Below are 14,567 nucleotides of genomic sequence, written 5' to 3' on the forward strand. Positions count from 1 at the left end.
GGAGACCTGGTTGCAAATTCCCTGCTCTGCCACAGACTTCCCATGTGACCGTGGTCAAGTCTCTCTGTGCCTCAATTACCCCATCTGTGGAAATGGAGATAATAGCACTTCCACGCCTCACAGGGCTGTTGTGAGGGACTAATACATTAAAGATTGCGAGGTGCTAAGATACTATGATAATGGGGCTATATAAGTACCTAAGTTAGACAAATGGTAGCCACACAACTCCTATGGCCTATGCTGACTTGCACGCACCATGCAGGGTTCCTGCATCTATTTAGTTGACAGCTGATTTCCTGATGGACTTGGCCCCACCTGGTCCCCATATTGGTGCTACAGATTCTTCCCCTACATTGGAAGGATGAAGAGGAAACTCTGGGTTTTTCAACAGGAGGAAGGATAACTGGCCCCTGGGCTTCCTATGAGAACAAACTACATGGGAAAATATATGTGCAGTATATCCATGCCATTTAGTCTACGCAGAGAATCATAGAAAAGTAGGTCTGGAAAGGACCTTGAAAAGGCATCTAATCCATCCCCCCACCTTTCATCTTCAGATTCACAACCAATTCCTCACTGCTAGCCAGAATCAAGTCTAAAATAAATGGCTGCCCTTCGGCTTCTGAAACAAGAAGTTGTCCCCATCACATTCCAAGAATTCACTAGAGATTTTGTGCTTTGCCATATCACTTTTCTAACAGCTGTCTGGGTAGTTGAAGTCCAGCATTACTACCAGGGGAACATGACGATTTTGTGGAAGACAGACTGCTATGGTATATACCAAAATCCAATTCAAAGTTATTGATGGTGTTGATGGAGCAAGTTGCAGATGGCCAAGCACTGCTTGTGGGCCTAAGAAAGGAGCACGGATGGGTGGGATTGCACTATAATGTAGGTTTGGGATGACAAGCAGTGGCCACAGAACTCTTTGATCAGAAAGGCCACATTTCTGGATCTGCATGCAGAGCTCACCCCAGCCCTCCAGTGCAGGGACACGAGAATTAGAGCTACATTGACAGCGGGGAAGCAAGTGATGATCACACTGTGCAAACTTGCAATGTTGGATTGCTACTGGTCAGCGGGAAATAGTTTGGAGTTGGAAAATCCACGATGGGGGCCATTGTCATGGAAATGTGCAGGGCCATTAATCATCTCCTCCAACACAGGACTGTCACTCTCGGCAACGCACAAGACTTAGTGAATGGATACGTAGCCAGGGCGCTCCCGAACATGAGTGGAGCAGTAGGTGGCCTGCATATTCTTATTTTGACCACCTAATCCCAGAGTAAAACAGAATGGGCTACTTTTCTATGGTTTTACGAGCATTGGTGGATCACCAGGGATGCTTCATCGACAGTCTTGGGCTGGTCAGGGAAGGTGCATGACGCTCGTATCTTTAAGAACACAGTACTATTCAGAAAGCTGCAAGCCGGGGGACATTCTTTCCCATCCAGAAGGTTACCATTTGGAGAATGCTGAAATGCCAATATAGTCCTGGGGGACCCAGCTATCCCCTTGTTCGTGAAGCCGTACACTGAGCACCTCAATAGCACTAAGGAAAGATTCAGCCACCGGCTCAACAGGTGCAGAAGGACAGCTGAACGTGCTTTTGGTTGATTGAAGAAACCATGGGGATTGTTTACTCACAAGATTGGATCTCCAAGCGAAATATCTCAACAGTTATAACTGCCTGCTGTGCCCTGCATAATATCTGTGAGGCAAAGGGGGAAAAGTCACCACCAGTGTGGAGGGCTGAGGTGGCACATTTGTTGAATTTGAGCAGCCGGACACAAGGGCTATTAGAAGAGCTCAACGTGGAGGTTTTCTGTTAAGGGAGGCCTTGAAAGAGCATTTAACCATGAGCCACAGTAATGCACTGAAGTGGCCCTACTGTTTTGGGGCCTGTTGGGAATTGCGTGGTGTACATTTATGAATATAGCACTGTTTGTCACTGATCCTAGGAGTTCTGTCACTCTGTACAACACGCATGTAAGTGCTTTCAGTTCCACTAGGCACTCTGCAGAATAGGTTGTCAAGGAAAGAAGATGAATTATTTTCCAAAAAATAGGAGTTTATTGAGTAACAAAAACAGTGCAAGAAAAATTGGTGCAATTTAAAAGCAAATACGTTTTAAAAGAACTAAATAAATGAATGGAACAGAACTTAACAAGGGGAAAGAACACGCATGTCCATTTTTACCTACACACAGCAACCGTGGCTCTCCCAGGTCAGTGTATGTGAAGCAGGAGTTGTCCTTACTGTCCCTCAGTGTGAAGTAGTAGGGGTAGGGATGCAGCCCGGGGGGCCATGTGGACTGTTGAGCGGGGTGTAGGGAGGTACTAAAATGGAGTTCTCCATGGAAGGCAAAGGGAGCTTAGCCTGTGCTTGTTGAACCGGTCATTCCACTTGAGTCTGCAGCATCTGTGTTTGGTGCCACAGAAGCCCCTGTGTGTCCTGGTGCATCTCCTTCTCCCTCTCCTTTTCAGTCTTTCTTTTTCCATACAGCCTGCAATATTCACCCTCCAGGCCCTCTGCTCATGGTCTGATGCAGCACTGGCTTGCAGGATCTCATTGAGCATGTCGCCCCAAGTCCTCCTCTTTCTCCTCATCTGGCTCAGGCATTCCGCGGGTGTGGAGAGGGAAGCCCTGAAGGCTGCAACACCAGCAGCTACAGACAGAACACAGGTACCTTTTGCACTGTAGCCATAACAGAAAGTGAAAGGGTCAGAACTCCCTTTGCTTGCTCCCCTAAAGTTTTACACAAGACATACTTATTGACACTTCTACTTGGGATTGCTTGCACACAGCACCAGCCATGGGGAGTGTGGCCCACCAGGGGCGGGAAATGAGGAAGGAATTGTTCAGTTGCACGAAACTATGATGATCAGGCACTGAATACCCGTACCAGTTTCCACAGGCCATGGTGATTTTAGTGGATATCTCACTCCTGACGGTAACAAAGGCACAGAGAGCACAGCTGCTGCTGGCATCCTGAAGCCGCCCAGGCCTATATGCCGCTAGCCTGTGTACTGCAGTGGTGCCTGACGAAGTCATCACAGATTGGCGTGGGAAAGTGTCCTGCCATAGAGGAAGAAATAAGGCTGCCATCCCTAGAAACCTTTGGGAGAGGATTGCAAAGAACCTCCATGAAAGTTTCATCAAGATCTCTCAGGAGAATTCAAAGAACATAAGAATGGCCCTACTGGGTCAGACCAAAGGTCCATCTAGCCCAGTATCCTGTCTTCTGACAGTGGCCAGTGTGCCCCAGAGGGAATGAACAATACAGGTAATCATCAGGTGATCCATCCTCTGTCACTCACTCCCAGAAACAGAAACACAAAGGATGCCCCTCTGTACATAAACTGCTCTGCATGGCCTCCCCTGCCTAACTCTACAGGGGACTGAAAAGCAGATAACTGTCTCTGCTTGTTGTACTGCTACCTCTTCTAGTACGAATAAATTAATGAAAAAGTTGAGAGCTACATCCTGCTAAGCTGGGAGCACCATCAGTACATCACTGGAATGGGAAATACGTTTACACGCCTACCCAAGGTTCTTTCCCCTGCATCAAGCTCGCCTGTGCTCGACCCCTGGGGCTGACTGGACTGCTGTGAAGTCTTCAACAGGTTCTGGCTTGCAGCATAGCTGGGCCCGCCGTCGCATGTCTCCCTCCTCTCCCCATCCTCCTCCTCCTCACTGTTCATGTCAGGGGCCTGTGACTCAGCTCCTTGAAGACATCCACAATGCCGTGCGGGGTGTAAGTGGGGTCTCCACCAAGCATGGGATGCAGTTCTTTGCAAAAGGGGCAGGTCTGTAGCTCAGCACTGTATTGACTCTTGGCTTCCCTGACCTTCTGATATGCCTGCTGCAGCTCCTTGGCTTTCATTCGGCACTGCTGCTGGTCCCTGTCATACCCCTTCTCCTGCATCCCCCGTGCAATTTCCCCATAGATGTTCACATTTCTGTGGCTGGTCCATGTACATCTGGAGCGTGTAGTCAGCACAGTCAGCTGAGCAGTTGTACATAACAATCGAGAGCTGCGACGTGTGCTCATCAAGCTGGGCAATAAGGAAAAGGCATTTCAAAAATTCACAAGGCTTTAAGGTGGGAGGAAGAGAGGCTTCCAGTGTCCGTGACCCCCTGGGTAGTGGAGTTCACATTTGTGACCAGAGCGGTCAGTGTCGGGCATTGTGAGACAGCTGCAGGAGGACTGTTAGGGTTGACATAGGTAATACAGTGTCTACATGCACGTCACGTTGACCTCAGTACATCAACCGTGGCTCAATGCCGTTCGGGGAGGCGATGTCACTGTGTCACCACAACAGGGTACTTACGTTGGTGGGAGACAAATTAAAGTATAGACACATGCACAACTAGGTTGATGCAAGGCAGCTTATGTCAACCTAACTTTGTAGTATAGACTGGGTCTCAAACTCTCCACATCACTTAGCCTGCCTCTTTTATTCACACAGTGGGAAATACAGGTCATTCATCAGTGCAGAACAGAGACCCAGCAACCTTTCTGGAAATATAATTGAAATTATTCTATTAAAGAAATAGCAACCAACTCAGTTACCCTTTACTCACTGGCTCAATACATCTCGTCTCAGAACAAGTATACCCAATTATATTTGGCTGCTTAAAAGGGGTTGGCTTTTGAACAAACGTAAAATCTGATTAACTTTTGATCCAGTAATTTTTGTGTGGTTAAAGATTGTTCCAGTTTGTTTCATCCATTAAGAATTACACTTGTCAGGGACTTCACTACTAAGAATAAGTATAAAAGGCTCGTATATTATTTCAGGTCCACTACAGGAAGTCACTACCACCAAAAAAGCAGATCAAAGGAAAACCTGAACTTCGGGGCTTCTTAAATATTTATTTTTAACTCATTCTGTAAAGCTTCAGGGCCAGATACTGATCTCAGTTACACTGGCGTAAATTTGGAAAAACACCACTTCCTAAGAACGGGATTATTTCAAATGCACAGCATTGTAAAGAAAGCACCCTTATTCAGGAAGCACTTACACACATGTTTTTGTACAGCATGGTCTTAAAGTTAAGGATGTACCTAAATCCTATCTGGAATACAGATTGATTTACACACGTTTAAGTAGTGTCGTGAAATAGGTCGTGAGATGAAATCCTAGTTCATAGTATTCATTTTTCTGTGGCACCTCGACAGACATGTTTGTGTGTTACTGTAACTCACATGACCTAAGCCATTGGACTTTGCATTCATTTTTGTGGAGCTCTCGTGAAAACAGGCTTCGGTAAGTATTTTGTTCACCGAGAGTTGTTTTGTGCATGTAAACAGTACACATGCATTGTCTGGTAGAAGGAAAAAAATACTTTATGTTCAATTGAATATTAACTTGCCATCTTCCTCTCAATGAACACCATAAATTATCTTCTTTCAAAAAACTTGGAAACCGTGATTACTGTTATTAGTGATATTACTATTATGACGACTGGCATTAGTATTATTTATTGGTGAGACTGTTCTTATGGTTGCTATTACACATTGTTACTGACAGTAATAATATGTATGTACAGAAGACATGTTTTCTTATTTAGACAAAACCAAACGAAAACAAAGCAAAGCCTAATTTTGTGGTTTCCCTTTTATCCCAAATTCCTTTTACTCCAAGTCCTCATCCTCCAATATAAATCTCTTCTCCAACCGCTCGCAAGAGTATCTCAATACTTATGATGTCTTTGAAGCATTTCCATGTAAATGGGGTGATACAATATGTTTTTGAAAATAGTGTGCAAAGTTCACCGATATGTGGTCTGTAGGAATTAATCCTGCAGTGACAGGGAGCTAGACTAGCCGATCTTTTCTAAATTCTAGAGGCCAGATTTTCAACTGGTGAAGCCAACAGTTATAGTGGGGGTAACTCTAGTGTAAGTAGGAAAAGAATCAGGAAACCTAGAAATTCAAGTCCTGACTGGGCTGGAACTCTCCATAAAGAATGCAGAACTAGTGAAACGGTGATGTCTAGGGCTAGGTGAATTTTGCTTTGGGCAAATATTCACACACACATTCAGGTCTAATTTGGCAAGTAGCTTCAGCCAAAAAAAAAAAAAAAAAAAAGTTTTGGAATATTTTGTTTCACTGGTTCTGAAACAAAATGGTTTTGACATTTTGAAATGAAGCATTTCATTTCAGCAATTTCAACAGTGAAACATTTCGACTTCTCATTTCAAAATGGTGTTTCATATAGAAATTAAGTTAATTAAAAAGGGCGAAAGACAGCAATCCCATCTGCAATCATTTCAGGTTGAACAAAGTATTTAGATGGATACTACACAACATTTATTTTGCATTTTTCAGTTCAGCGCTGAACCAAAAAAAATAAAAATCCATTATCTGCTCAGCTGTAGGGATGTCAGAAGAGCCAAAAGAGTAAAAGTTGATCAACTGAGAGAAGAAGGGATTTGAAGTCTTTATATTTGATTTGTCTTAATTAACAACTATTTAAGTTCAGTGGCTAACATTTTAGACAAAAGAAAGTTTTGTTAAAGATTCTGTAGCCTCATCCTTTCAATTCAGGTGTTATTGTTCACAATAAAGATGTCTGAGACCTTCTAAAAAAGAAAAGGAGGACTTGTGGCACCTTAGAGACTAACAAATTTATTTGAGCATAAGCTTCCGTGAGCTACAGCTCACTTCATCAGATGCAAATAAATTGGTTAGTCTCTAAGGTGCCACAAGTCCTCCTTTTCTTTTTGCAAATACAGACTAACACGGCTGCTACTCTGAAACCTGAGACCTTCTAGCAAACCAGGAAAGATCAAACTGGACATGCATGATAGCCAAGATAAAATCTCTTCCAAAAGAGCAAAAAAGGCATGTTTTTAAAAACCCTTTTCAGCTCACCTTTAAACTTAACTCCACAGCAGTGTGGAATAATAAAACAGACTATGAAGAGAATGTGGTATCTCAGGCACATCCATGAATTCAAGTGACTGGAACCTCACTAACTACGGATATCAAAGAAGGCTCAAAAGCCTTGATCAGTTTGAAGCATCAGCCTATGTGCAACCTTGTCTCCTTGAGTCTTCAAGATAAACTGGGAGAGAAATAAGGAATGTCTATTAAAGGCAACATTCACACACACACACGATTCGATTCAGAGAAATGTTGAATAAGAAAAAAATTGGGATCTTTCTGCATTGATCTCCTGCGCTTTGGGATGGTCAATATACTTGACAGTCTTGACACCCCTTTAGTACTGATGGTGGAGGGAAGAGAAAGATCGGGTGCTTAAGTACTTCACCTCCTTCTTGTAGTTGGGTTGTGAGGTTTAGTTCACACTGAATTTTGGCTTCCAGGAGAAGATAAATCTGCTCCTCCGTGGTAATCGTGTCATCAGAATCCACCTGTACAGAAAAAAAATGCATAGAAAACAGCAGTGAGAAAGGCTGTTGCTTGGATCCTTTGACACTTAGCTGTATTTTAATGGGAGTGCTCTAAACGAGTTAATTTTCAAAACCCGCATTTCTAACACTTTCAGAAGGAAATGTTTTGATTTTACAAAGGGACACACATTTTTGTTTTGAATTTCACTTTTTTTACATTTGGGGGTGGGGTAACTTTACACACTGGTTGATCTGAGACAAGTTCTCTCCCCCCCCCCCCCCCCCCGCAAAAAAAAATTCATTTCGCCAAAAAAAAATGTAAATAGTTTCATTTCAGGTTAACCCAAAACTAGTTTTTCCGCAATGCTGCAGTTCAGCCACTAAACTGAAAGGTTGGCTATTCCCACAACCCTAATTCCACCAGTTAACATTCTCATCATGCCGGCATTTTCGAAGGCACGTTCCCCTGTAGCTGTTGAGAAAAACTTCTGGCAGATTTAATGGTGCCACTAGCTGCACACTATGTATGTACATCGTCAAACCCTGACTTTCAACCTACGTACTGCCTGCTGGGATAGACAGAGGGGAGTCGGGTGAGTCTCAGTTACTCCCATGTCCCTGTGCCTGTGCTGAGGATGAGGAGGTGATGGTAGACAAAGGTGGTTTTAAGCCTTCTTTGCACTCCCTGTATTCCTCCCTGGCCCTGTTGTGTTAGAGCATCCCGAGGGTTGCTCTGATTTGTACTCTGCTTCCCATTTCCCCAGATGCATCCTGGAAAGCAGACTAGTTGTAGCATAGTGCGCTGCGGTCACACTCTCCACCCACCCCCTTTACACTGCCACTCCATCCTCTACACCAGGGCTGAGAACAGGGAACCTGGACACAAGCACTATACCAGATAGGCAGTCCCCTCTGCATAAGGGATGCTTTCAGAAGGCTGTTTCCGCACGCTTCCCGTAGGTCCGGGGAAAGGGGGAATGTGTGCATTCTGATAGAAGCATGTATAATTCATTCCAGAATAATACTGTGCCCTTCTATATCACCTTCTGTCTGAAATGCTCAAAGCCCTTTATAAACATTAGTGAATTAAGACTTAACACATCCTGGTGAGGTAGGTGTTAAGCCCATTTTATAGAAGGGAACAATGAGGCAGTGTTAAGTGACACAACCAAAGTCAAACAGGAAGTCTGTGGCAGATCAGCCAGATCTCCTGACTTCCACGCTTGACCTGGCTAGACCACTCTCCTTCCCTCCTGTAAAGCATAATGCCCTGAATGCATGCCCCTGCATATGCAAACGTAAGGGGTACATTAGCCAAGTCTCCAGAACCCAAACTCACAGAAGTGGAGTTTCTTCAACTGAAACCAGGCAAGGGTGAGTTTTTTACCTAACCTACCGGCTCAGCCCTAGCAGATAAGTTGTCTCTTTCAAAATACCCTTATCTACAGATCTGCTATTCAGGAGAGGATATTTCATAAGCTGAGCATCTAAACATTTCCCAAAGTCATGCGCATCAAAAATAAATGTCTCTCTCAAAGTTCATATGTAATTTAGCTCGGTACAGGATTGTCCTTTTTTGTGCCAGTTTCCCAGTGGGTAAATCTTAAATTCACCTGGGTTTTCTTTTCTTGTGTCAAAAGAAAAAAAATATTAGACAAGTAAGAGCTATGGAAAGACCATACTTCATGTTCTCCCCCACTCCCTCCCACTGCTGCTTTAACCCACTCTTTATCCACATAGGATAAATCAGACCTAAATGAAAGTTAAAATGCATCTCTAATATATGGTGGTGTTAGCCCTCTGGAGCACCTGAGCACAACATATTTGCGTGGTACAGGACCAGAGATGGCTTTATGTTACTTTACCTCCCTTTACAATCCTGGGGCAAATGTAGCACCTTGTGTAAAGCGGAGCAGCTTTCCCCAGCTCCAGGGCTGCAGCTGCCAGGGAGACACCCCGCTCCTTCCCAGCCCCAGCTCGGGGGCTGCTGCGGTGCAGGAGAGAGAGCACAACCATTGCATTAGAAAGGTAAGACTACTGATATTAAAATACAAGTTGTGTGCTTTTATTTGTAGAACAAAAAACATTAATTATTATTAAGTTTTTTTTAATATAGCGCTTTTATCCAAAGCGCTTTACAATAGTTAGCTAACAGTACAAACAACATTTGGAAAGATCATTAAGTAGTCTGCTAAGACCCTCAGCAAGTTTCAAGTGGTCTGTGAAAAAAAAGTTTGAGAACAACTGATCTAAGTAATTAATGAACCTATTGACTCGTACCAGACCCAGGACTGACCCATGTGGACCCCACTAGATACACCCCTCCCAGTTTGACGGAAAGCTACTGATGATTACTACGAGTACAATCTTTCAAGCTGTTGTGCATCCACTTTATAGCAATTTAATCTAGACCATATTTCCCTAGTTTGCTTATGAGAATGTCATGTGGGACTGTGAAAAGCCACACCAAAAACCAAGTTATATCACGTTGACTGCTTCCCCACAATCCACTAGACCAGTAATCATGTCAAAAGGAGGAAATTAGGTTGGTTTGGCAGGATTTGTTCTTAACAAATCCATGCTGGCTATTACATCTAGCCCTATTATCCTCTAGGTGCTTACAAACTGATTGTTTAATAATTTGTTCCAGTACCTTTCCTTGTATCAAAGTTAGGCTGACTGGTCTATAATTCCTCTGGCCCTCTGTGTTCTCCTTTTTCAGGATAGGTACTATGTTTGTCCTTCTCCTGTCCTCTGGGACCTCCCCCATCCTCTGAGAGTTCTCAAAAATAATTGCGAACGGTTCTGAGAGTGCTTCAGCATGTTCCTTACGTACCCTAGGATGAATTTCATCAGGCCCTGCTGACTTGAATACATCAATTTATCTTATTGGGGGGAGGGATAGCTCAGTGGTTTGAGCATTGGCCTGCTAAACCCAGAGTTGAGAGTTCAATTTAGGGATGTGGAGCAAAAATTGGGGATTGGTCCTGGTTTGAGCAGGGGTTGGACTAGATAACCTCCTGAGGTCCCTTCCAACTCTGATATTCTATTCTAAATATTCTCTAACCTTTTCTTCCCTACTTTGGCTTGCATTCTTTCCCCCTCATGGTTGATATTAATTGGTCACCATTAGCCTTTTTAGGGAAGACTGAAGCAAAATAGGCACTAAACACCTCAGTTTTATTGAGGTCATCAGCTATCCTTCCTCTGTAAGTAGAGGTTCTACAATTTCTTTTGCCTTCCTCTCACTCCTATTGTATTCGAAGAACCCCATTTTATAGCTTTTTTCTGTCCTTTGCTGGGTGTCTCTCATTTTGTCCCTATAGGCAAGTGCAATACTTCTCTGCTCCTCCTTAGCAATTCATCCATGTTTCCACTTTTTGTAGGACTCCTTTTTTAATTTTCTTGTCATTAAAGACTTCCTGATGGAGTCATACTGGCCTTTCATTAGTCTTCCTATCTTTCCTTCATATCAGGATAGTTTGCAGGTAGCAGCACAGGTCTGGGTCTTGTGGGCTTAATTGGAATAACCACTATATGAGTCAACAGTGTGCCCCTGTTACCAAGAAGGCCAATGGCATTTGGGGATGTATAAGTAGGGGCATTGCCAGCAGATCATGGGATGTGATCATTCCCCTCTATTCGGCATTTGTGAGGCCTCATCTGGAGTACTGTGTCCAGTGTTGGGCCCCACACTACAAGAAGGATGTGGGAAATTTGGAAAGAGTCCAGCGGAGGGCAACAAAAATGATTAGGGGGCTGGAGCATATGACTTATGAGGAGAGGCTGAGGGAACTGGGATTGTTTAGTCTGCGGAAGAGAAGAATGAGGGGGGATTTGATAGCTGCTTTCAACTACCTCAAAGGGGGTTCCAGAGAGGATGGATCTAGACTGTTCTCAGTAGTACCAGATGACAGTACAAAGAGTTATAGTCTCAAGTTTCAGTGGGGGAAATTTAGGTTGGATATTAGGAAAAACTTTTTCACTGGGAGGGTGGTGAAGCACTGGAATGGGTTACCTAGGGAGGTGGTGGAATCTCCTTCCTTAGCGGTTTTTAAGGTCAGGCTTGACAAAGCCCTGGCTGGGATGATTTAGTTGCGGATTGGTCTTGCTTTGAGCAGGGGGTTAGACTAGATGACCTCCTGAGGTTCCTTCCAACCCTGATATTTTCTATGATGCTATGATTGTTAACAAAAAAAAAAAAAAAAGAGGTCAGTAATAGCAAAGCTGAGTGTCTGAAAGCTCCACAGAATTTCAGATCAAAGTTTGAATAATAAATCTGTCACACTGGTGGATCAAGCCATTTACAAGGGCACTTCTGTGCTAGGTCACTGATTCAAAGGGGACTGGTGGTGATTTAAGCCCTATCCTAAGTGAAGAGGTAGCCACACAACAAAACCTCATCAACCCTAATCTGTACTAAGCAGCAAACGCTCATAGTGCTGTGAGAGAGGCCAGCCGGCTAGTCTTCCTCTCTCCCTCCAATGAGCTGCGAAGTACACCTAGGCAACCTGGGGAAGCTTGCACTACTGACAGAGGCAAGGTTTACTGCAGGTGATGTTACTGTAATGATAGCCCCTTGTGATGTTCTATGGTTCTCCTTCCAGGCTGTCCATCTGATAAGGTTCTCAATCATTCCATTGAGTTAAGGAAAAGTAAAAATTTGCTTCATTTGGTCATCACCGAATCTGTACAAGGAATTAATTATTTGAATAAGGAGTTCTGCATCCCCCAATCTGAACTTCAAATATACTTTTAAAAAAAGACAGAGTTGCAGATTGAAAAAAAAAAGACTGGAGTGAATTCCTGACTTCAGTGAAGCCAATAAGAGTTTTGCCATTCACTTCAATGGTGCCAGGATTTCACCCCAAGAATTCAGTTTCACACCAGTATAATTCAGTTCATTATATCCATACAGTTTTAAAGTTTTCCAACCAGCCAGTTCAAACAATGTTGCATTTTACTTCTGACAGATACAACAAATTTTCATCATGACACTATCACCAGCATCTTGTTTTGACAGCTCTATTCAAAGTCAATGGGACTTTTCAATTGTTTTCACCTCCATTGTTTTATAGTGGAATTGGAAAAGGTTCAGAAAAGTGCAACAAAAATAATAGAATATCAGGGTTGGAAGGGACCTCAGGAGGTCATCTAGTCCAACCCCCTGCTCAAAGCAAGACCAATCCCCAATTTTTGCCCCAGATCCCTAAATGGCCCCCTCAAGGATTGAACTCACAACCCTAGGTTTAGCGGGCCACTGCTCAAACCACTGAGCTATCCCTCCTCCCTGCCATAGGGGTATGGAACAGCTTCCAGATGAGGAGAGATTAATAAAACTGGGACTTTTCAGCTTGGAAAAGAGATGACTAAGGGGGGGATATGATTGAGGTCTATAAAAATTACTACTGGTGTGGAGAAAGTAAAGAAGGAAGTGTTATTTACTCCTTCACATAACACAAGAACTAGGGGCCACCAAATGAAATGAACAGGCAGCAGGTTTAAAACAAACAAAATGAAGTGTTTTTTTCACACAACGTACAGTCAACCTGTAGAACTCTTTGCCAAAGGATGTTGTGAAGGACAAAACAAAAAAGGATGTTGTGAAGGACAAAAAAAAAAAAATGCGTTACCTAGGGAGGTGGTAGAATCTCCTTCCTTAGAGGTTTTTAAGGTCAGACTTGACAAAGCCCTGGCTGGGATGATTTAACTGGGAATTGGTCCTGCTTTGAGCAGGGGGTTGGACTAGATGACCTTCTGGGGTCCCTTCCAACCCTGATATTCTATGATTCTATGATTCTATGAAAACTAACAGGGCTCAAAAAGGAACTAGATAAGTTCATGGAGGACAGGTCCATTAATGGCTTTTAGCCAGGATGGGCAGGGATGGTGTCTCTACCCTCTGTTTGCTGGAAGTTGGGAATAGGTGACAGGGGATGGATCATTTGATGATTACCTGTTCTGTTCATTCCATCTGGGGCACCTGGCATTAGCCTCTGTCAGAAGACAGAATACTGGACCAGATGGACCTTTGGTCTGACCCAATATGGTCGTTCTTATGTTCATATTTTAAGAGAGTTGGGTGCCGTTTCCTGTGAGAACTGAGGGCATGGCTACACTTGCAGATGTAGAGCGCTGTGAGTTAAACCCGCCTTTGGAGAGCGCAGCAGGGAAAGCGCTGCAGTCTGTCCACACTGACAGCTGCAGGCGCACTGGCGTGGTCACATTTGGGGCACTTGCAGCAGCATTGGGAGCGGTGCATTATGGGCAGCTATCCCATAGAGCACCTCTTCCCATTCTGGCACTGTGGCTTCTGGGAAGGGGGCAGGGAGTACGGGGCATTCTGGGTCCTGTCCCAATGCCCCGTGATGCATCAGTTTGCACCCCAGCATTCCCTGTGCTTCCGTCCACATTTGGCGCTATCTTTCAATGGTTTTTGTACTGCGCGCTCTGTCCTCCCTTTCGGTCTGCGGGAATGGAGCCCGAACTGCTGAGGAGTCTGCTGATGAGTCTCGCCAGCACATCACGTTTGGCAGTCAAGTTATTCCTCATGATCTAAAGGGACAGTGAGGGCTCCGACGAGGATATCGACTCGAGTAAAGCATATGACACGAGTTAGCTTGTGGCATTCACAGACATGCTCACCACCGTGGAACACCGCTTTTGGGCTAGGGAAACAAGCACTGAGTGGTGGGATCACATCGTCATGCAAGTCTGGGATGACGAGCAGTGGCTGCAGAACTTTCGGATGAGAAAAGCCACTTTCATGGGACTGTGTGAGGAGCTCGCCCCCACCCTGTGGCGCAAGGACACGAGATTGAGAGCTGCCCTGACGGTGGAGAAGCGGGTGGCTATTGCAATCTGGAAGCTGGCAACTCTAGACAGCTACCGATTGGTCGCTAACCAGTTTGGAGTGGGGAAGTCAACCGTTGGAATCGTGTTGATGCACGTTTGCAGGGTCATTAATCGCATCCTGCTCAGAAGAACCGTGACCCTGGGCAGTGTGCATGACATTGTGGCTGGCTTTGCACAAATGGGTTTCCCTAACTGCGGAGGGGCGATAGATGGCACGCATATTTCAATTCTGGCACCAGCCTACCTAGGCTCCCAGTACGTTAATTGGAAGGGGTATTTCCTCAGTGGTTCTCCAGGCGCTTGTGGATCACCATGGGCGTTTCATTGACATTAACACAGGCTGGCCC

At 44.4% G+C, this 14,567-nt stretch overlaps 1 protein-coding gene across 3 annotated transcripts in view; it reads right to left on the bottom strand.

The window, feature by feature from the left end:
- PTH2R (parathyroid hormone 2 receptor) overlaps positions 1 to 14,567 on the bottom strand; it is a 101,459-nt gene that overhangs the window by 57,324 nt on the left and 29,568 nt on the right. For 2 of the 3 annotated variants that reach the window (XM_048869919.2, XM_048869918.2), the window contains exon 2: positions 7,284 to 7,386. In XM_048869919.2, coding sequence (XP_048725876.2) covers positions 7,284 to 7,386 — 103 coding nt within the window. Of the gene's footprint in view, positions 1 to 6,883; positions 7,243 to 7,283; positions 7,387 to 14,567 lie in introns of those variants that run through there. The other variant, XM_048869920.2, reaches the window with a different exon arrangement.

This window comes from Caretta caretta, chromosome 11 (genome assembly GCF_965140235.1).
Source record: "Caretta caretta isolate rCarCar2 chromosome 11, rCarCar1.hap1, whole genome shotgun sequence".
NCBI classification, from domain to species: Eukaryota; Metazoa; Chordata; order Testudines; family Cheloniidae; genus Caretta; species Caretta caretta.